This window comes from Danio rerio, chromosome 7, assembly GCF_052040795.2.
Source record: "Danio rerio strain M-AB ecotype USA chromosome 7, GRCz13ab, whole genome shotgun sequence".
NCBI classification, from domain to species: Eukaryota; Metazoa; Chordata; class Actinopteri; order Cypriniformes; family Danionidae; genus Danio; species Danio rerio.
In genome coordinates this window covers 74,872,501-74,897,467 of record NC_141027.1, presented here as the reverse complement: position 1 = coordinate 74,897,467, position 24,967 = coordinate 74,872,501, and the positions used below count along the sequence as shown (strand labels likewise).

The 24,967-nt window shown below is 35.4% G+C and overlaps 1 protein-coding gene across 1 annotated transcript in view; it reads left to right on the top strand.

Moving 5' to 3' along the window:
• The window catches only part of LOC147843282 (uncharacterized), a 513,583-nt gene that overhangs the window by 378,361 nt on the left and 110,255 nt on the right, over positions 1 to 24,967 (top strand). The window contains exon 4 of the mRNA XM_087262268.1: positions 11,770 to 11,823. Within this exon, the coding sequence (XP_087118394.1) occupies positions 11,770 to 11,823 (54 nt within the window). The remainder of the gene's footprint in view (positions 1 to 11,769; positions 11,824 to 24,967) is intronic.

Genomic DNA, 24,967 nt, shown 5'->3' with positions numbered 1-24,967 from the left:
GCTGCTCGCATCAAATTCAAAGCTCTGATGTTTGCTTACAAAGCGATTTCTGGCTGCGCCCCTTCTTATCTGCTCTCACTTCTGCAGATCTATGTGCCCTCCAGAAACTTACGTTCTGTGAATGAACGTCGCCTCGTGGTTCCATCCCAAAGAGGGAAGAAATCACTTTCCCGAACGCTCACGCTCAATCTGCCCAGTTGGTGGAATGAACTCCCTAACTGCATCAGAACAGCAGAGTCACTTGCTGTTTTCAAGAAACGACTAAAAACTCAACTATTTAGTCTCCACTTCACTTCCTAATCTGCAATTGCCTCTTTAGATATACCACTAACTGTACTCAAAAAAAAAAAAATTACTAATACTTTCCTTCTTAGACTTTACAGACCTGAAACTTGCCTACAGCACTTATTCATTCTTGCTCTTATAGTTGTGTAAATTGCTTCCTTGTCCTCATTTGTAAGTCGCTTTGGATAAAAGTGTCTGCTAAATGACTAAATTTAAATGTAAATGTAAAAATGTATACTTTTACTCTCACTTGAGTACATTTTTAGTGCAGTATCTGTACTTTTACTCCACTACTTTCCTTCATCCTGCAGTCACTACTTAATTTTTTCTTGTCTATGTGGATCAGAAAAATCATTCCTGTAATTCCCGTCCAATTAAATCACACATAGAAGGTAAATCACCTCATAATGAATTACCTCAAGACATGGGCGATTTATAAATGCAGCAAACTGTTTGGAAGCATTAAAAGTGTCCAAGAAGATGTCCAAAATCTTTACACGCGTTGACCCAGACTGTTTAGATGCAGGTCACTGATGAGATGACGACAGATGTTTACTGTATGAGGACCGAAATGGCCTTAATCACCCAGCAAGCACAAGACATCAACATGTCAGATTGACGTTGTACCCCAATGTCATGGGGACGTTGCATTTTGTTTGGTATTTACTATAATCTTCTATGTAAAGCTGCTTTGACACAATTCACATTGTAAAAGCGCTTTACAAATAAAGGTGAATTAAATTGAAATGAAAATTGGGTTGACGTCAGAACTTAATGTCAGACCAACGTTAATGTCCAACTGAAAACCAACCAAATATCAACGTCTAATGATGTCACAGCTTGAAGTTGTGTGGACGTTACCACTATGACGTCTATCAGATGTTGGATTTTGGTTGCCATACCAGATGAATAATTATCAGTATTTGATGACAATATGACGTTGGTTTAAGATGTTGGCTTGACGTTGGATTTTGGTCACTTTCTAACAACCTAAAATCGACCAAATATCAACGTCATTTAACGTTGTTATTAGACATCAAAAAACGTTGTCCTTAGACGCTGTCTAGACAATGAATTTTGGTCACTTGACATCACAACCTAAATCTAACCTAATATTAACGTCTTATGACGTTGTGTGCCTGCTGGACAATAACTACATGCACTACAGAATGTTACGTTTACACACATCCACAAATGACATGTCAATGCATCAGCTTTTTACAGCGTAATACTCACTACTCACTACTCATGAGTACTTTTGAAAGGGCTACTTTTTACTCATACTTTGAGTAATATTTACAACAGATAATTTTACTGTACTTACACTACATTTTTAGGCAAGTAATGAAAGTAACTTTTACTTGAGTATGTTTTTTCAGAACTCTTTCCACCACTGGTGAGATGGCAAACTTTTCAAGATGGGTGGTGACCATGGCATACCTGTCAACACTGGGATGTGAAAATAAGGGATATGCCCACCATAATAAGGGATTCCCCCGACCCCTTTTAAAAAAAATCCCCAAATTATTAAATATGCTCATTTGGAGCTGTTTTGTTGTAAATAAATAGTTAAATGGTCAGTAATATGTTTTATCATTATTATTCACAAAATAAAAAATAAATAGTACACATTAGCAGCATATAAATTAGCAAACAGTTCAGTTTATTAAAATGAATAGCTGTTATAATGAAATAGAATCAAGCTTTCAAATCTCATTAGCCGTTTCTACACTGTATAACTGACACAATCTGATTAAAGAGCAACACATGACTCTCTCATTTGTTTATTTAGATTTTTTCGTTTGATTACATTAAACAACAGAGGTGTCACTTTAAAAATGCACACATCTAATATTAAAATGAAAGCATTCGATTGCTTTCCTAACTGTCTATGCTCATTTAAGACGAAATTAGTTGTGTTTGAAAAAAAAAAAAAAAAACCTCCAAGATCAACATCTTTAGATATTTATATTTTTAATTATGTGTGTATGTCTGTTAAAACACGCACCCAAAACCCAGACTTTTGCTCCGCTTCAAATCACGAGTACAGAATGCGTTTTGGGAAACAGTCTATTTATCACTTTGGAGCACGTCAGCTGACAGTCATGCAGCGCTATAATAATAATAATAATAATAATAATAATAATAATAAATATTTTTTTGTCTTTTCCTAATAAATAGCCTACTGTAAATCACAACTGTTTATTATTTATATGATTTAAATGTGATACTAGAATAAGTGCCAGCTAAAGGGTTTTTATATTTCAGAAAAGGATATGGAATATTCTCAATAATAGATGTAAAGTAAACTATATGTGCCGTTTTTAATCCTATATTCAATTAATATACAAAACGACTGCATGTTTTTCAAATCAACTATCAAAACTAATATTTTTAGTAGTTACTCCACCCCATTTAAACCGTCATAATGAATGTCTTACTTTTATTTACGGGTTAACTAAAGTGGTCCAATCGAAGATTCTGCGACAGAGAAACCAGGGAAAATCCTCGTCACTACATTGATCTTTTCCCAAATGATGCATTGTACTACAATAGTTCAGCTGCGAGTTCTATTGTTTTTTTGGGAAATTTACCCAAGGAAGTTGGCCCAACACAATTCCTTTATGTTGTCCCAACACAAAACGCTTGGGTTAACTTAATGGTTTACAATCTTAAGTGAACATAAAACAAATCAATTGGCCAAAGTAATGACAAGAATTGTGTTGTTTCAGCTTAGTTTAAACAGATAGTTTGAACACGCAGCAGTGATTTTTTTTTTTTTTTGAGTGTGCTTGTTCAAACTACTTATTTAAAATTTTGGGAGGACAACTTAATAGTTTTACGTTCAATCCACTTAAATTTATAAAAGCTAATATGTTAACCTAATTCCTTCATGTTGTCCCAACACAAATACATTTTTTTACAGTGTAACACCATGAAGAGAGCTTTGCTGTATGCAAAACTTACATTCGTTCTCACAAATCTTTTCTCCCGTGACCTCTGGTTAAGTCTGCATCTCTTTAGTCGACTAATTCAGACCTTTTACCCACCAACAGCCTCACTCTCAATACACACAAACACCCACTTAACTCCATTGCCTCCTCCCCTTGCGCAAATTAGCATAAAATTAGCCTAGGCCGTGCATATGAATGGGCCCTATTCATGAATGAAGTGATTTGTAGACCCGGGCGCCACGTGCCTTTTCTCTCCTGCTGGTATTAAAGTGGCAGAGCTGCTCGCCCGGCCATCTGCCCGCGTGCCGCTCTGCTTGGCATAACAGGCTGGCGTTATGGCAACAAGTGTCTGTTTCCGCATTGCCACACTCACCAGCCCCTGCAAACTTGGCAGCCGGCCTGCCCATTTGCCCGCCCCCGTATGCAGATAAAGAGCTTATTATGCCCTGGCAGTGGGTGGGGGAGCAGGAGGCGGGGCTGCTGATTTACATATCAGCGCCAAGTTGACACCCTCCAGATGCAAAACAGCCAAGTAGCAATTAAGGCTGCTTAGTGCTTTTGTTTAGCGAGCTGGAGTGGGCAAGCCAGGCGGGCATAGCTCAGAGGGGACGTGTATGAGAATTTCCGCTCGGCACGTGGCTCCTGACTCCCCTCCCCCGCTTTTTCGGCACGCTTTCGGCTTGAACATGCGCACCCCCGTCGCTAGGTGGTCTGCTGATTTAGGCCTGGCATGACGAGCTGCTGGCAGAAACTAGTCACTGATTGCATGCATCACCAACAACTGATGCTGACCAGAGAGGAGAACAAACAGCCTTTCTGTGGTACAAACAGTGCAACTGCACCGCCATCGCATTGGTTTGATTCCTACATTGTAAAAAGATGTCTCGAGATGTGACTGCTGCAGATGCGCACATTGCAATAATGCTGAAACAATATATTGAGAAGCCCTACTATGGAGTCAATCTAGGGCCATATAAACTTGCAGCATAAAAGAAAGTTTTGCAAACAAGTATTGAGCAAAAAATTTAGCTTTGAGAAATAAAAAGGAATTTTGCAAACAAAAATAAAGAACTGCAAAAAAATAATAATAATATTAGCAAATTATTAAAAATATACATATATTTGCTAAATATTTTTTTCAGTATTGCCTTTACAAAAACCTCTCAAGTCAATTGCAATGCTCATTTTGATTTGCTTTTCAGTCAACAATCAGTTTGCGATGACGTTATGACACCGCCGACCCTAGTTCGAATCTTACCTAATTTGTTTACTTATTTTTTCATTTTTAGTGTTAAGACATATAATACTGAATATAATTACAAAGGACTGGGTATATATGAAGAATGTTGCACAGAATAAATATTCCGATATGCAGGAAAGGCCATAGTGATGTTTTAAAGATTAGTGTTGGAGATTTAGCTACCCTTTAATATTCTCATATTTACGAAAAACATTTAAAGTTCAAAAACAGCTGTTTCTTTGAAAAGACCTGATAGTGTCATTAGAAACTGAATTGGAAATGACGTTATTTTAATAGTCGTGAACTGAGGTGGGCCGGTCTAAGGCTTAAAACTCCAGGGCTGAAAAGGAGTCTCACTCTGGCACTTGTTTACATCGTCAAACAGTAAACTTGCAAATCAAAATGAGCGTTGCATTTGACTTGAGAGGTTTTGTAAAGAAAAAAATAATTAGCTAATATAAGAATATTTTTAACAAATTGCAAATATTATTATAATTTTTTTTTGCAATACTTGATTTTTATTTGCAGTTCTTTATTTTTGTTTGCAAAATTTATTTTTATTTCTCAAAACTCAATTTTCCATTTGCGATTTTTTTTTTTTTTTAGATTTGCATTATTTTACAAATCTTCATTTTTTGTTTACAAATTGTTACTTTATGTTGCAAGTATATATGGCCCAAGCTTGACTCTCTCCAACTCCAACATACTCTTCAAGCTACAAATGGACCCGACTAAAACTTGTAAAGCAACTTGCTGCAGAGCTTTTTTAAGTTGACTCAATTTTGAACCAAAGTACTGCACTTGACTCGATTTATGTTGAGTCAGCTAAAAAAGCTCTGCAGTGGCAAATCAGCGCTGTTTAAAAATGTTAGCGGTAAATGGACGGTTTTAAAATTGCAGCATCATGACAACACTAGATTGGTCCCAGAGAAAAATATAAAGAAAAAACTATACTATAAAAATGCTAAATGAAAAATATACCCTGAAAAAAACTGCCTCTGTCAAATGCATAAATGTAAACGTTGATCTCAAAGTACAGCTGTGTCTACACGAATCTGAAAATAATGAAAATTTTGTGAAAATGTTGACGTTATGCAATCACATTTATTTATTCATTTATTATACAGATGTATTTAATATTTAACCCTGTAAGACCTGAGATATCAAAAAAACTGGCAGAAAATTCTAATTTTCCGAAACTGAGATGTTTATTAAACCATCCATAAAATCAGAAAAATCAAAAACAAATTCCATATACATTTTTTCATGTTTATTTTGTATCACATTTGATGTTAATTTTAATGATGAACATTTCTCTTTGTTTTTAAATGTTACCTGATATACATTTTGTGTATTAAGTCATATGTAACAGGTTTTTAAACAAAGTATTGATCAGGGTAATATACACTGAAAAAAAATGATTCAAAGATGAGTCCTTGGATTTACTATTTTTTAAATGGTTAAGGGGTTGTAAACAATTAATTTGGGCTGAATTTAAATAAACAAATTAAGTTGAAAATTACTAAATTTAATTTGTTAGTTTAAATTCAACACATATAAATTGTTTTTCAACAATTTTGCAGACATCATTTTCTATAGTGTATAGGTCTTAGAAACTTGTGTATCAAATATGATGTGTGCTGCTCTATAGGGTTAATACTATTATTATGTTGTTATTTTATAAGTTGAAGTAAATGAAAATTCTGAATGTTTCCTTGCAAAGTAGATCAAAGAAATTTTTTGTTTCAAACATATTATTTTGGGGCTGGGCGATATTGCAAAAAAGAAAAAAAATCATGGTATCGAATCATATCATTCGATATTGAATATATTAAATATTCTGTACCAATAAATTTAGGAATATTAGGATTTTTTTTAACCGCTTTATTTTAATTTACCAACATTACTAAGGCGAATAGTTTTATTAGTCAAAAACAAAATATTTGATCTCTTTAAAATAAAATAAACAGAAGTGTTAAAGAGACTCTTAAACTTGATAAATAAAATGTTGCAAACTGTGTGCAACTAGGCATGGGACGATAATCGTTTTCAAGGTATACAACGGTTTAGAAAGTCCAGGTTTTAAAACCACCAATTTTTTTTTAATTCCTAAGGTATGTGTAAGATTTTTTTTTATTTATTTATTTTTTTTTACATTTTTTTTAAGGACAACAGTATCTTAAAAATATCCAAGGATGTCTTTTAAAATGTAAAAAAAATCTGTGTTTTTGAAACAAATGAAGACAGCAGAAGTCAATGACTGGTTTTATTATTCAGCCTGACATGTTAACTGTGTGTTAACTGTATAAATCTTTAAAAAAAATAAAATATATTGTTTTAAAAGTGGAAAAAAGTTTTTGTTTTTTTACCCCTAACAATTAAAAAGGATATATTTTAGAGCAGTGAGCACAATACTGTGATACCGTAAAACCGTGATATTTTTATCTAAGGTTATCATACTGTCAGAATCTCAGCTTATGTGCAACTAAGGTAGATCAACATTTGTAAGGTGTGAATAATAATAATTTTAAACCTCAAACTCTTAAATTATGATAATCAAATCTGAGCTTTCAGATAAAGGAACCAGCCATCATTACACAAATACAGACTGAACATTAAAAAGTGTGAAGTTGGATTACCTCCTATGCTAAAAACTCTTAAAGATGGGGAGCTAGTGGCTGGGATGCACAAGAAAAGAAACCAAAAAGCCACTCTGGCGACATCCTTTTTTATTAACTATCTCTTCACTGCTGCTAGCCACCGCACTCATTTTCACGTTTTGTTATTCTGACCTGAAGTGGCAAGTGCGAGCACATGGTTTTCTTGACCATTACAATGGGCTTTGCGCTCACTCTCCCCTGGCGTGTCTTGTAAGCAACCATCAAGCGTTTTCTTAGAGGATGACAAGTTTATGGAGGAAAGTAAAAAGCACTGCACTGTTTGGATGCGTGTTTGTCCGAGGCAATTAGTCTACCATTATTACTGACATGTGTATATTCCATACCAAGTGTGAAGCAGGTTGGTTAGTTCTACTTGCATGAATCGCGGGGCACTCGCTGCATTCAAAAAAGTTGAGATGTTTTCAGCTAGGTGTACCTGGAAAATGCACGCAAGTCACGTGTGCGCCTATTGCAAAACATAAGCAAGTCGCTCCCATACACGAGTCGTGCAAATCGGTCGCCTACATTGGAAATGACAAACTTACAACCTAAGCTTACTGGCATTGCTTCCAAGTCGCTCTCAGCAGCCGCATTTTAATAAAACTATAGCGCTTTATACCGAAACTACATACCCAATCTTTTTTTTATCGTCATTGGCAATGTTTTTTGGTCAACAAATCAATAATGATTTCATCGCCCAGCCCTATATTCTATGCATTCATTTATTTATTTATTGTTTTTGGTGTTTTATTTTAAGTTTAGTTAACTATATTGTGTAAAAAAAATCCATGTGCTCCAGTGCTGAACAGGAGGGGTGCATAAAGATGGAATAAAACGTGTGCACAATCTGCATCGATGAAATGCAGATGTGTTACTTCATCTGTTGAGAAGACCTTCCTTAGCTGCGGTATAGAAAAACACTTAATGCTAATGCAAATAACAGGGCAGTATAAATCAGTGGCCAGGAGCGGGCAAGCGAATATTGTGTAATAGTTATTGCGAAATGAAGTGGCATTGGGATCAATACCTCACTATATCTCTCTCGGCTGTGGTGGGCCATTGGAGGCAGGGGTCCTCTCTGCTGCCTCCACGGGGCACCATAAATCTGTCGCTGTGTCTGGATGTGTATATGAGCCTGTGCCCTCTTATTAAAAAAGCACAAGTAATTAGCACATTGGCCTTCGTAGCTGAAAAATATATATATAATATGGCGGCGTTGTGCTGAAATATGTTTCATATCGTGATTGTTTTTTCATACAAGGATAATGTGACATTATAGTCTTAAAGTATTCAACATTTCCACTCTGAAACCGAAGTTGTTTCTGTGTTGTTCTTTGTGTAGGAAGGATACCAACCCAGTCAATGCGTTCTTGAAGCTCTTAAAGAAAAAGTTTACCCAAAAATGAAAATTGAGTCACCCTCAAGTTTTTACAACATTCATATAGGCTAAAGATAAGAATGATAACAGAATTAGACTTCCATAGTAGGAAATAATACTATGATATTCAAGTTTGACAAGCTTATAGGTAAGGGATAGGAATAATAACATAGAAGTAGACATTCAGAATAGGAAATAATACTATGACATTTAAGGGCTAATCCCAATTCTACCCCTTAGCCCTTCCCCTTACCCCTACCCCTTGTTTTGCACGTACCCATGAAGGGATAGTGGTGTCCCAATTCTCTTTAGCTTGAAGGTGTAGGGCTAAGGGCAAGGGGTATACACCCCTTCAAACGAAAACTTTTCAGGACCACACTTGAAACCAAGGGGTATGAAAAATTCCCAGAAAACCCCAGCAACAGCTGCACCCGGAAGTAAGGAGATCCACAAATTAGTATTTTTTTCGTCATTATTACGAATTTTTACCACAAACAAACACGTTTTAATATATTCAAAACCGTGTTCATGTTTTACCTATCATGCGTTTAAAAAAAAAAAGCTAAAATAAAAACTGCTAAATTTGGCAATCTATTTGCGATCTATCCGCTTGTTAAGTGATGACGTGTTTGTGACGTATGTAATATTGTTTTCGGGGCCAAGCCGCCTTTCACTTGAGTGGAGAAATCATTCGTTTATGTTCACGTTTTATTCCTATCACACATTAAAGTTAACTTTACATAAAGTCATAGTGTACACAACAATCTCTCCAAAATTTTTACAATTTATAAAACAATGAATCACTTTCTGGCCATCGGATATTAGGCATGGACATATATATTGCGATCGTGACTTTCGAAACTATTAAATCGCTTTGTAAATGTTTATTATTAACATTTTATGAATCTCCCCATTCAGTTGAATAGAGCGCTTGGACCCGGAAGCCGCTCCGCGTGACATCACACTTAACAAGCGGATAATCCCTAGTCATAACTCCTGTACAGCTGTCCCACAACTTTCTGACAGTCGATGACACTGGAATAGCATGTCAGAAAAGTCTAGTGGCTGTCAATGAGCTTTTTACAGTGTCTGCTATAATGTTAATGCTGTTTTTGAGTGTTTACATTGATGAGTATGGCCCCTGTGTAAATGCACAGTACAGTTACGATCTTATCGCCACATTAGATCATTATGATAACATAATAAATGCCTTCAGTGATTTCCTGAAGATAAATACCAAAAAATAATACAACTGGAATCACTCCAGCAGTCGCGATCGTCTGATGTCATATGAAGCAAGAAATCGCAAGGACATATAATGACGTGTGCAGGTACTGTAATGCTGTCCCAATTCATAGGGATACATTTTGAAGCCCTTCCCCTCAACCATTGCTTATAAGGGCCAAGGGGAAGAGGAATTGGAAAGGGTAGGGGTGCAAAAATAGAATTGGGATTGGGCCTAAGTTTGACAATCATATAGGTTAGGGACAAGTATACTAACATAGAAGAAGACTTCCATAGTAGGAAACAATGTTATGACATTTAAGTTTGACAATCATATAGGTAAGGAAGAAGAAGAATAACTAAAAACTAGACTTCCATTATAGGAAACAATATGATATTTAAGTTTGACAATCATATAGGTTAGGTTCAAGTATACTTACATAGAAGTAGACATCCATAGTTGGAAACAACTCTATGACATTTAAGTTTAACAAGCATACAGGATAGGGATAAGAATGTGTGTGTGTGTGTGTGTGTGTGGGGGGGGGGGGGGGGGGTCTCTCCACACCACCATCTGTGTGCAGCATCCACTTGAATGATGCGACGGCAGCCACAGCACAACAGCGCCAGTGCGCTGCGAATTAGTGGATAGGGATGATTGGGAGGCCATGGTTGTAAGGGCTGATTGAAGGATTTGGCTAGGACACCAGGGTGGTGCCACGAGAAGTGCCATTGGATTTTTAATGACCACAGAGAGTCACGACCTTGGTTTAACATCTCATATATAGTAAGAAACAATACCATGACATTTAAGTTTGACAATCATATAGGTTAGGGGCACAAATAATAAAATAATAGTAATAAAAAAGAAGATTTCCTAGTATGAAACTATATTAGGAATTTCAAGTTTGACAATAACAATGGGCAATTATATAGGTTAGGAACTAGAATTGGGGGGGGGGGGGGGGGGTGAAGTGGGTGAGTCCAGCTTTGTTTAGGTGGGAGTGTCGAGTGGTAAAAGATGGAAGGGTTTGCATTAAAAGGGGAGTTTCATTATGTGCACTACATTTGATTTTACACCGGCAACACAAACTTACAGTGGATCTGAGAGCTGTGTGGAAGTGGAGGATTTTCAGTCCATAATATTGTAGCGATGTTACTGTAAACTTAGTAGCTAAATCATTCTGACTAAGGTTGACCAAGAGTTGAGTTTTACCATTTTTAAACCCTTCAACCGATCTCTGGGTCTGTTGGGACCACTTTTAGCTTAGCTTAGCATAAATCATTGAATCAGATTAGACCATTAGCATCTTGCTCAAAACATTTAGAAACTAGTTTTGATAATTTTTCTATTTAACGATTCACTCTTCTGGAGTTTCATCTTGTACTTAGGTCAACAGAAAATTAAAAGTTGCTATTTTCTAGGTCAGTATGGATTAGAACTATAAGAAGCGCAACAATACACACACACACACACACACACACACACACACACACACACAAAAAAGCCATGGCCTTTAATTAATTTATCCTAGTATCCAGGTAGAAAATGAGAAGCTACTTAACTTGCCATCAATGTCTTTTTACTGTTTAATTTTTTCAGAGCTCATGTAATCATTGTTTCAATATAAAGGCTGATTTAGGAGATGAACGCTCATACCCTCTGTGTTTTTCTATGTCAACGTGCGCATTTGGGCCTCATGCTATTGTCGTCATATGTATACCTTTGTTCCATGGTACAATATGCCTCCTATTGTTACGGATGTAGGTTTGTTCTTTCGCCGGCTTGTCCATTACAAGGTTTTATTCACAAGCTGATTTTATATAGTGTTAAGTATGGCCTTGGGGCCAGAAATGATTGGGACCAGTCAGAAAGTATTCGAGTAAGAATGTTGATCAGTCAGCCTGGAGATTAGAGACCTTGGTGTTTTCTTTGAGACGGCTGATTGAAGTGGATGAGGAAAATTGAATTTCAGATTTGATTGAAGGCTGTTTGATTATGATTATTTCTTTGTGTGTCCTTTTTAGGTCCGCGAGGAAACGAGGAAAGGGATTTTCGCAGCTGCTCTTCGTCGACTGTCGGTGAGTGCACAAAATCATTAAAATAAGTTTGTCGTGTGTAATTTGCGAGTATGGCATCTGTAACCTACCTCGTGGGCAAATTTTCCAGAGCGTCTGTTGTGCATTTAGCTAGGAGAGGGGAAACATCACTGCTACTGTAGAGACGTTAGATGTGACAGTATATCTAAAGGAGCTCACTACAATATTGATCTCTCACACTAGAGTTGTTTGCTGTGTGCTATTCCTGGCCTCTGTCACTCACTGAGAATTATGGGTAAAAAAAAAAAAACGGGACGCCACTAAATGACAAAATGTCACTTTGTTGCAAGCAAGTACAGAAAATAGTGCATTTATGCACTGATAAACTACAGCACTCCACTGAGAGAAAAACAGATAATGTGCTAGCAGAAAATTACTAATACATTTCCCATTTTACAGAGATTCATTCATTTTCCTACTGCTCAGTCTTATTTATCAGGGGTTGCTACAACAGATTGAACCGCCAACTATTCCGGTGTGTTTTATGCAGTGGATGCCCTTCCAGCCACAACCCAGTAATAAGTGAAGTTTATTTATAAACAAATTTCGAGAGGATCACGTGCTTATGATTGTTCACAGCTGTTCCAACTTTAGCTAATGACTGATTATCCAATCAGACGATCCTTAACTCACTATAAATAACCAGACTTTTCTCATCTCAATATCTTCGTCTTGAAGAAACCCCCCACCCAACCCTACTTTCCCTCCTTTCAAACGGGCGTCACGGTGGCCAGCGATTAGCGCTGTTGCCTCACAGCAAGAATGCCCCTGGTTTAATTCCTTTCCAAACCAGACGGCATTTCTGTGCGGAGTTTGCTCGTTCTCCCCGTGGTCGCGTGGGTTGTCCTCCGGTTTCCTCCCACAGTTCGAAAACAAGCACTCTAAACAATCCAAATACTTTAGCTAAACTCTGAGTACACCTTTCAGCATCCATATCTGACACTTAGCTACAACAAGCAAGAGGAGGAGTCATCGAGATCTACCTGAGCTCAAACTCCCCTCTCGCCTTGCAACAGGAGGGAGCCCAGGGCTCGAGGATCTTATAAGCTCAGGGCTCTCTCCCGGGACAGAATGCCAAACTAGCTTTATTATCAATCGTCAGCTAAGTGTGAACTCTTGAAGAAACATCCATATACTCGCATTCACTAGGCATCCTGGAGGCATCCGAGCCACCTCAGCTGATGTGTAGGATCAGTGGCTCTACGAGCTCCTCCCAGGTGACAGAGCTCCTCACCCTGTCTATAAGGGTGCGCCCTGTCACCCTGCAAAGGAAATTCATTTTGGCCGCTTGTATCTGAGATCTTGGTCATTCTGTCATGACCCAAAGCTCGTGAGAGTAGGAACATAGATTGACCAGTAAATCGAGAGCTTTGCTTTTTGGCTCAGCTCCTTCTTTACCACAACGGACCGGTACATCGACGGCATTACTGCTGCTGCTGCACCTATCCGCCTGTCAATCTCACACACCATCCTTCCCTCACTCGTGAACAAAACCCCAAAATACTTCAACTCCTCCACCTGGGGTAAGGACTTTCCTCCAACCTGGAGATGGCAAACCACCTTTTTTCCGGTGGAGCACCATGGCCTTTTTGCAGCAGTGTTTGTCTAAAATGCCAAATATTTGACCAAAGGAATGTCATTAATATTCAAGTTCAATTTTATAATGAATAATGAGCATGTGAACTTAACTGCCAGCTTTTTTTTTTGTGGCATCACTATTTTAGAACGTATTTATCTTGTTTCCATCAAGGTGAGAAATTGAAAACGCTCTCCGCTGTTTTAATGATGCTCAAAAACCAACAAAAAAACTTCTCTCTGCTTTCATACTCGCCTTAAAGACATGTGATACTAAAAGGAGTGCTGCTTTTTAATACTTTATATTGAAGTCCCACTGTTTTAAACGCAAGCGAGTAATTACCATATAAATATCAGCCTCTCTTTTACGAGGAATTTAAAGACACTTTCGGTGTAAAAAAAACAGATGTTGAGGCAATCTCGCATAATTGGATATCGACATTATGCGGTTTTGCTAATCAACACCAATGAAGTGGCATTCTCTTATTATTATTTATTTATTTTTTTTTGTAATTTATTAATCCACTCAAGTGCAGTTTTATGGCTGTGAAGTGGTAGACTTGTAAACCAACAGGCCCGCGCTCTCAAAGGGGAGCCAGATGGAGAGCGAAAGTGTTTTGGCAACATGTTTTCCAGCAAAAAACCACACACACACACACACAAACTAATACTCTCTTCATTTTTTGCAAGCCGACGTTTGGTCCGTGGGTCTTAGCTAGACATACAGTTAAAGTCAGAATTATTAGCCATCCTGAATTATTAGCCCCCCTGTACATTTCTGTTTAACGGACAGATTTTTCTAATTAGTAATTAGCAGTGGTGTAAAGTTACTAATTACAAATACTCAAATTATTGTAATCGAGTAGTTTTTCTCAAGAATTGTAATTAACTAAGTAGTTTTATAAATGTCTACTTTTACTTTCACTTGAGTACATTTGAGAACACTTTTACTTCACTACTTTCCTTTAACCTGCATTCACTACTTTATTTTTTCTTGCCTATGGGAATTAGAAAAATCTGTTCTGTATGAACTACCTCAAGACATTGAGGTAAAAACAGAAATTTTCCGTAATTAAATTTAAATGTAAAGAAAGTTTTGTAATTTAATGTTCGTTATTTTATGGTAGTATTTTGTAATTTAATGTCCAATATTTAACGGTAATTTTTTGTAATTTATTGTCCATTTTTTACGCAAAATTTTTATAATTTAACGTCTATTATTTTACGATAAATTTTTGTAATTTCATGTCCGTTATTTTATGGTAGATTTTTGTAATTTAATGTCCGTTATTTTATAGTACATTTCTGTACCTTAATGTCCGTTATTTTACAGTAACTTTTTGTAATTTAATGTCTGTTATATTACAGTAACTTTTTGTAATTTGATGTTCGCTATTTTACGGCAAATTTTTGTAATTTAATGTCCATTATTCTATGGTAATTTTGTAATTTATTGTCTATTATTTTACTGTAAATTTTTGTAATTTAATGTCTGTAATTTTACGTAAAATTTTTTAAATTTAATGTCCGTTATTTTACTTAAATTATTTGTAATTTAATGTCCGTAATTTTATGTCAAATATTTGTAATTTAATGTTCGTTATTTTACCGTAATTTTTTGTAATTTAATGTCTGTTATTTTACGGTAATTTTTTGTAATTTAATGTCCGTTATTTTACTTAATTTTTTGTAATTTAATGTCCGTTATTTTACGGCAAATTTTTGTAATTTAATGTCCGTTATTTTACCGTAATTTTTTTGTAATTTAATGTCTGTTATTTTATGGTAATTTTTTGTAATTTAATGGCTGTTATTTTATGGTAACTTTTTGGAATTTAATGTCCATTATTTTATGGTAATTTTTGTAATTTAATGTCCGTTATTTTACTGTAAATTTCTATAATTTATTATCCGTTATTTTTATGGTACATTTTTGTAATTTAATGTCAGTTATTTTAATGTAAATTTTTGTATTTTAATGCACATTATTTTACAGTAAATTTCTGTAATTTAATGTCCGTTATTTTAAGTAAATTTCTATCATTTAATGTCCGTAACTTTACAGTAAATTTCTGTATTTTAATGTCCGTTGTTTTACAGTAAATTTCTATAATTTAATGTCCGTTATTTTACAGTAAATTTCTATAATTTAATGTCCGTTATTTTACAGTAAATTTCTGTATTTTAATGTCCGTTTTTTACAGTAAATCTCTATAATTTAATGTCCGCTATTTTACAGTAAATTTCTGTATTTTAATGTCCTTTATTTTACGGTAAATTTCTGTACCATAATTTTAAGTTTTTTTTTTTTACCCCAGCTGCCGGTAAAATAGTTTTTTACCGGCAGCTGGGTTTTTTTTCAGTGTAGGTTAATTAGGCAGGTTAGGATAATCAGTCAAATCAATATATAACAATAGTTTGTTCACTAGACAGTCAAAAATATTAGGGAGCTAATAATACTGACCTTAAAATGGCTTAAAAAATTAAAAACTGCTTTTATGCTAGACAAAATAAAACAAATAAGACTTTCTTCAGGAGAAATATATTATAGCAAATACTGTGAAAATCTCCTTGCACTGTTAAACATCATTTGGGAATTATTTGAAAAAGAAAAATCACAGGAGGGCTAATAAACTGTATGGCTGCTCTTCAAGTCCATCTGTATCTCACCCATGCAGCCTAGCCTTGAACTTGGAGACACTGGATGGAGGTCAAAAGGTCAAAGGTCATGGTGCCTGTGTCTGAGGTTGATCTTGTCGTCTGGATTATGGTGCGCTGGGTTGTTTGCGCTGGAGTGGAGGAAGCACTGCTAGAGCCTCTGGTGATGGAGTTTGGCTTGTGTGTAAGCCGTGTGTTGCTGGGTTAGAGTTCCTGACCTTTTGACCTGCATCAGTGAAGGACGCATGATACAGCATGAGCAGTCCTAATACTCTCCTCAATGAGTGGACAATAGACACTGCTATTGATCCACTGTCTCACTGGTTAAGAGAAGCTGGTCAGCTTGCTGTCAGCAGCTACCAGAGATTCAATATTCAAGATAATTAGTATTAGTTGGTAATGGAGCAATATTCAGCAGTGCTGTGTTCTTTGGTCATTTTTTCCCTTCACCATCAGAATAATAGTAAAACGAATGCCAAACTGAAGTATAAAACAGATTGCGGAAAGATAATAGTTAGTCTTCGCCAATATCCTATTGGTTGAAGCATCAACATATAGCACTGAGATACTCACTGTGACCCGAGTTACAGTCCCAGCTCAAGGTCCTTTGCCGATCCTTCCCCAGGCTCTCACAGCTTTTCTGTTTCCACTATACTGTACTATGAAATAAATGTTCAAAATAAACCCCTAAAATAGTTATTTCAAAAAAGCTAATTTGACTACAGTTGGAGCTTGTTTAACAGTTTTAAAAAATAAAAAAGAGTGTATTTTGTGTATAATTGCTAACAGTTATTAATAAAGCTTATGTTTTAATAATGGTTATTTTTACTTTTAACCTAAAAAAAACTACTTTTTTGGTTTTGTGGAAACCATTTTACTTTTCTTGGATTCTTTGATCAATAGAAAATTCAGATGGTTTACAAATAAAATTTGCATTCAATTTGGATCAGTTGAATACATCTATTTAACTTCATTTCATTTCATTTTGTTTGCTTGTTTATTTAATTGTTTATTTATTTATTTGTTTGCATATGTTTATAAACAGAATTAATTTGATCTTCAAACACTAGTAAATCTGTGTTTTTTATTTTAAATTATTTCATTTAAATTATTTTTTTATTTTAATCAATTTTATTTTATTTAATTATTTTAATTAATAATGTTTTTTTATTTAAATAAATCATCTGCCCTTCTAACAATATTACTATCTATTTTATGTTTTATTCTATGTTTTATAGACAAACAACATTCATTTACAAATTTATATATTTAGACCAACATCATTGAACTACAACATACAAGTTGTTGTCATTTTTGATCAGTTTAATGTTTTTAACCTCTCATTTATTTATTTATTTATTTATTTATTTATTATGCTTTTATAAAATAAATTTGATCTTCTAACACTAGCAAATCTGAGTCTGTATTTTCAATTTTATTTAAATAAATAAGTAAATCATCTGGCCTTCTAACAAAAATACTATCTATTCTATATGTTATATACTCAGACAAACAGCATTGGTTTACAAATGTATTGTTTGATTTAGAATTTGATATATTCAGACAAAAACTAAATTAAAATTACAAAAAAAAAATGTCATTTTGGATTAGCTTAGTGTTTTTAAGCTCATTTTATTTATTTATTTATTTATTTATTTATTTATTCGTTTGATTGTTTTCTTGTTTGTTTGTTTGTTTGTTTGTTTGCGTATGCTTGTATAAAATATATCGAATCTAACTCTAGCAAATCAGTTTTTTTATTTTCAATTCTATTTAAATAAATCATCTCACCTTCTAACAATAACACTATCTATTTTATATATTGTATAATTTTTAATTTATGCCCTGCATTTGATTAACTTGGAATTGTCAGATTATTTATTTATTTATTATAATTTTTTTTGTTGCATTTATTGTCAAATAAGGATTAAATGTAAACGTTATTATTTAAATATTTTTGAATTGATAAATTTTTTTGACAGGAACATGCACGACAACACATTGAACTAAAAAGAGTAAATAAATATGTTTTGTGCCAGGCTTTAGAAAAATTGCTATTTTCTACCTGCATTCCCTGGACAGGTAAATTTTAAAACACTCTTAAATAAATGCAAAAGAAAGAAAAAAATATTACATATTACCATTTAAAACATACAGACTCACGCACACATACTATGCACAAACAATCAAAAACAACATTTCATTAAAGTGTACTGAATATTTTTGAAGAAAAAGTGTCATGGTTTCTACAAAAACATTAAGCACTGACAAGAAATGCTTCAAATCTTTACCCATCCTCAAACATGAAGAAATTACATTGATTTTCTTCCCCCCTCAGCATCTAAGAGAGCAGCGCTACACTTGAGGAATCTTTACACCAGCTTACACCATTCTTCGCTTCAGTTACAATTACTATAAAACTATGTGTAAAACACTGCAATAATAAAACATTATAGCTTGTATAACAGACTCAGGAAGCCTCCGTTCCCCTTAAGATAGCACCGTGGGATAAACGGCACCACAAGGAGTTGAAATGTAAGGACCACTCATGCCTGTGGCTGATCCAGGTGTGAGACCACCGCCTTCCTCAACCCAAAAACCAGCCAAACTTCGTTCTACCTACTCTCAAGAAATTACTTTTACTGCTTGTTCAAACTACTTATTTAAATTTTTTTTTTTTTTTTTTTTTGAGGGGACCAACTTAATTGTTTTATTTTCAAAAAATATAACTTGTCGAATGATTATAAAATAAATCTAAAACAATGTAAGAGGCAAGGTAAATTTATTTATATAGTACATTTCATACACAATGGTAATTCAAATTAAAGAGACAAGTATAAGAAAATAAAAACAACAACGAATAAAAAAATATTAAAACTGATTAAAAACAGATTAAAATGTGTTAAGACAGGTTTTAAAATAATAAAAAAGAAAAGAAAGACGCAAAAGTGTGAGCTGTCGGATGTAGCACAGTGCTCATTCAGTAAAGGTACACCTAAAAAGCGTTTGAAGCCTTGAATTGAACGTGTCTAATGTTGGAGCACATCTGATCATTTGGGCGCAGTATAGCTAAAGGCAGATTTACCCTGCTTTGACTGGAGGGTGGGATTTGAGATCTTAAAAAGCGTACACAGTGGCCTTTGGTAGATTCGCAAAAACAAAAACTGCAAAAAAACCTAGATCCTGGGATGTATTCGCTGCTCTCCAGAAATGTATACAGCGGTACGTAATCAGAATGAGCCTAGATGCATAATCAGTTTGTGCTCACAACTTTAAGAAATTAACCCATTTTTAAATATTTAAGTGGGTTGAACATAAATCAATTAAGTTGTCCTCAAAAAGCTCAAGGATTCTGTTGTTTCAGCTCATTTTAAATACGTACTTTGAACGAACAGCAAACATATATACTTTTTTGAGTGCAATAGAAACATCTGGATGTGAAATACACCGGCACAGCAGGCCTTTCGCTCTCTCTTTTTCTGTTCTCCTTCTTCCTCACTCCTTGTGTTAAAAATCTGCTGGAGTGGTCTGAGGTATAGAACAACATGTGGAGCGGCCGTTTCCCTTTTTTTTTTCTTGTTTTGTTTTTTCCCTCCTTCTCGTTCCAGGGGAGATCCAGGCCAGTGATAATCCCTCTCTCTCCTCATTAAAGGGAGCTGAATAAACACAGGCCTCTTCCAGTTGTTCCTGCAAATTTCCTCAGCAGCCGTCAGGAGACCTTGGAGCGGGCCGGCCCTTCAAAGGCCTGCGGGGCTGGAGGTGGCCCGGGGAGTGCTGGGTCAGGAACATTAGCCGCCACTGAGGGAGCCCGGCTCGGCCCGGCACTCACTTAGCCTGCGGTCAGAAAGAGAAAGACAAAGACTGAGCGCACCGAGATAAAGCTACAGATATTCTGTGAAAAGTTTTTGTTGTGCTTGGCGCTTCTTCCAGTATCTGGCTGCATGATATTGGAAAAAAATTGATATTGCTAGATTTAGTTTTTCTGCCATATCCAGTTGAATTATTAGCCCCGCTGTATATTTTTCCCCCAATTTCAGTTTAACGGAAAGAAGATTTTTTTCAACACATTTATAAACACAATAGTTTGATAACTCATCTCTGATAACTGATTTCTTTTATCTTTGTCATGATCACAGTAAATAATATTTGACTAGATATTTTTCAAGACACTTCTATACAGCGTAAAGTGACATTTAAAAACTTAACAAAGTTAAATAGACAAGTTAGGGTAATTCGGCAAGTCATCGTATGCTGTGTAATATAGGATTCTGTGTAATAATACACTGTAGTTATGCATATAATTAGTCAGTACCAAAGCCAAAACTGGAACTAACCTAACAAAAACAACGCAAGATCACTGTCCAGAAATTAATACACAAAAACATTCGACTTTGAACCAACTTTAAAAAAGTACTGTAATTTGTTACAGCTATTTTTTTTTTCTCAACATATAATTTAACTTTGGTTCAAATTATGGGCTCTATTTTAACGATCTAGGCGCAAAGTCTAAAGTGTTTTGTTCAAAAGCATTAAGGGCATGTCCGAATCCAATTTTGCTATTTTAAGGATGGAAAAATACAGTCTGCGCCCTATTGCATGGTCTAACAGGGTTGTGCTTATTCTCATAATGAGTTATGGGTTTATTTTACATGGCAAACTTTGTAAGAGGAAAAACTGAACACTTCACTAGCGAGAAAACAGTTAAACAGATCATCTGCAGTGCGAGGATAAAGAACAAGCCTCCTCCATTCTGCCTCTTTACTTTCTCTTTACTTTACTCTTCACTTTACTCCTTTACTTCGTGCACAAGGAAACAGTGTTGTACTCACTGCACTGAAGACATCAATTAGCTTACATATTTAAATTCACTTGTTAGGTGCAAAGATTTACTCAAAAACTATTTCTAAATTCAGTTCTAATTTCCAGCAAACAAATAAATAAACTTTAACATTATAACAAACTGTGGTAAAAAAATTGAGTTATATCCAAACACACGTCCAATTCTTATGCCCCATATAGTGGGGCATTCATTTCCAAAACTAAAAAATCGTACACATACCATAGGAACGATATAGCATAAAATGTTGGTGGTTTTAAACCTTGACTTTTTCCAAGCCGTGGTACACCTTGAAAACGGTTATCGTCAAGGAAACCCACACCAACATGGAGAGAACATGCAAATTCCACAAAGAAATGTCAACTCACCCAGCCGAGACTAGAACCAGCGACCTTCTTGCTTTGAGGCAACAATGCTAAGCCACTGCGCCGCTGTCGTCTCTTCAATTATACCGCTTATAACTTGAAAATGAAAATCTAAATTGTTTGTTACCACTTAAATAAAACCCCTACATACAAACAATGGACTGCAATAATTCATTGTAAGCTTTTTTGGGAGGTAAGCTTCTTTCCCTCAACACTTCCTGGGACACAACTTAAACAAACAAAACAAGGAGAGTGTCAAAAACATGGCAATACAAGGCAAGGAAAAATACGTTGGAATGTTCACTTTAACAAGACTCAGCACTGAAGTGTGTGTATGCTGTATAAATAGTCCTAGTAATCAGTTCATGAGTAGCTTCAGCTGTGTCTGTCTGCAATCATAGGGATCTTGGCCAGGTGTGTAAGTGGTGCATGACTGGATCTTGTAGTCCATTTAAAGGTGGATTGTAGTAGTTCTATGTAATGCTGTGTGTTTACCAGCGATCTGTAAGGATTAGATCGCTGGTGATTGTGACAACATGCAAATTCCACAAAGAAATGTCAACTGACCCAATCGGGACTCGAACCATCGACCTTCTTGCTGTGAGGCAACGGTGCTAACCACTATGCGACTGTATCATCCCTTCAATTATACAGATTATAATTTCAAAATGAAAATCTAAATTGTTTGTTACCACTAAAATAAAACCGCTACATACAAACAATGGACTGCAATAATTTGTTGTAAGATTTTTTGGGAGGTGTTTCTTTTCTTCTTTTCCTCAACACCTCTTGGGACAAAATTTAAACAAACAAAACAAGGAGAGTGTCAAAAACACGGCAATACAAGGCAAGGAAAAATACGTTGGAATGTTCACTATACAGTTTAACAAGAATCAGCACTGAAGTCTGTGTGTGGGTACGTTTGTGCAGTATAAATAATCCTAATAATCAGTTTATGAGTAGCTGTGTCTGTCTGCAATCATAGGGATCTAGGCCAGGTGTGTGAGTGGTGCATGACTGGATCTTGTAGTCCATTTAATGGTGGATTTGTAGTTCTGTGTAATGCTGTGTGTTTACCAGTTATCTGTAAAGATTAGATCGCTGGTCATAGTGACAACATGCAAATTCCCCATTGAAATGTCAACTGACCCAGCCAAGACTCGAACCAGCAACCTTCTTGCTTTAAGGCAACAGTGCTAACCACTGTGCCACTGTCACCCCTTCAATTGAAAATTAAATCTAAATTCGCTTTTTTTAGCACTAAAATAAAACCCTAAACAAACAATGGACTGCAATAATATGTTTTAAGCTTTTTTTGGGAAGGTGTTTCTTTTCTTCTTCTTCCCCTCAACACCTCTTGGGACACAATTTGATCAATTTATTCATCCTACAGAGTTATTGAGTAAGCAATTAAACGGGAAGGTTTGGCTCCTATTCGCTCTCCGCCCAAGTTGCCGCAGTTATTCGGACTGTTTAATTGCCTTTTCCACAAACGACGCTAGTGAACCGCTGGCCCTCTTAGCTGATGGGCAGGAAGTGAAGAGAGGAGAAAATGAATGTCACTACACAGCTTGTAAATTAAAACAAGGCCGACAACAGGCTCTAACTTAACCGAGGAGAAGATTGGCCGGTGTCTAGAGTATTACTACTCATTTAGAGTCCCTGCCCACCGCAAAAAACCTTATTAGTGTGTGGTGGTGTTGTACTAAGTGAGTGTGTTATTAAAACTCTGAAGTATTTCTTTCTAAAACCAGCTTCAGAATTGGGCTGCACAATATATCGCTTCGACATCGACATCGACATCGTAATGTGGACATCTGCAATGGTCACATCACAGGATCTGCAATTTTTAGTTGGGATTATTCCTCCTTCTGCTTAGTCCCTTATTTATCAGGGGTTGACACAATGGAATGAACCGCCAACTAATCCAGCATATTTTTACACGTTTTACAATTTTAAACACCCATACACACACACACACACACACACACACACACACACACACACACACACACACACACACACACACACACTCATTCTGTACACTACGACCAATTTAGTTTATTCAATTTATCCATAGTGCATGTCTTTGGACTGTGGGGGAAACCAAAGCATCTGGAGGAAACCCAAGCCAAAACACGGGAAGAACATGCAAACTCCACACAGAAATGGCATGGATAAGTTGGCAGTTCATTCCACTGTGGCGACTCCTGATTAATATAAGGATCAAGCAAAGGAAAATAAATGAAGGAATGAATGAACAGATAAAAAAGATATTTTGAGAAAAGCTGGAAACTATTTTTTCCCTATATGGATGTCAATAGTTACAGGTTTTCAGCTTTCTTCAAAATGTCTTCTTTTGTATTAAAAAAAAAAGAAAACAAACAAAAAAACACAAAAGTTTAAAACCACTTGAGGGATAATAAATAGTGTGGGAATCTTTATTTTCAGGGTGAACTATCCCTTTAAGATGTGTGACTGTGAGCATTTCAATGGAGTGTGGCAACAAGGAATTATGATGTTCGTAACTTAAATAAAACCAAAAATTTCAGTGACTGACAAATTTATAGGAAGACGGTTTTAGCATGCAAGCACAAGGAATTCTCAATCAATTGTTGCTTAACAAAACGTTTACCAAATAAGACAGCAGAGTTTGGGTAACTTTGTTGACTTTACTTGCAATTTATCTCCTCTATATCTTTTTTTATTTTTATTTTTTTTATTTTTGTAAGATAAATATATGTATACAGTTGAAGTCAGAATTATTAGCCCCCATTAGAAATTTTTTCTTCTTTTTAAATATATCCCAAATGGTGTTTAACAGAGCAAGGACATTTTCAAAGTATGTCTGATGATATTTTTTTCTTCTGGAGAAAGTCTTATTTGTTTTATTTTGGCTAGAATAAAAGCAGTTTTTAATTTTTTTAAACACCATTTTAAGGACAAAATTATTAGCCTTTTTAAGCTATATTTATTTTGATAGTCTACAGAACAAACTATCATGTTTAGAAATCAGTTGAAAATTCTTATATATCTACATTTACTTCAGCCAGCAGTAAAATTTTACTAATGCACATTATTTAGGCAAGCAATATAAAACTGATTATAATCAAATGACCCTTGAATATTTACAAAAAAAGGCAAGGCAAGTTTATTTATATAGCACATTTCATACAAAGTGGTAATTCAAAGTGCTTTACATAAACAAGAATAAACGAAACAAGCAAAATAAAAATAAAAACAAATAATAAAAATGAGTAAAAGAAAACATAAAAACAGGTAAAATGTGATATAAAAGAATGAAGAAGAAGAGAAAAACATAATAGTGCAATCTGTCGGACGCAGCACAGTGCTCATTCAGTAAAGGCACAGCTAAACAGATGTGTTTTCAGTCCTTATTTGAATAGAACTTCAGTAAAAATAGAGCACTTACTGACATATATATTAATGTTTAAATCAGCCCCAGAAATAATCTGCATGTGCGTTACTCTCGCACACTGAGCGAAACTACAAGTATAACCCTTGTTGTAGACAAACCAGCTGATCTAGGTGACTTTGAAACTCTCCAGTGTCCCTGTATCTGTGGTTACACTCAGTAAACATCGGTGAGTTTGGTAAACTGATGATCTTCACAGCCAATCACAGTCATTTCTGTTGAGCACATGAACACAATGGCAAATCAGCGCTGTTT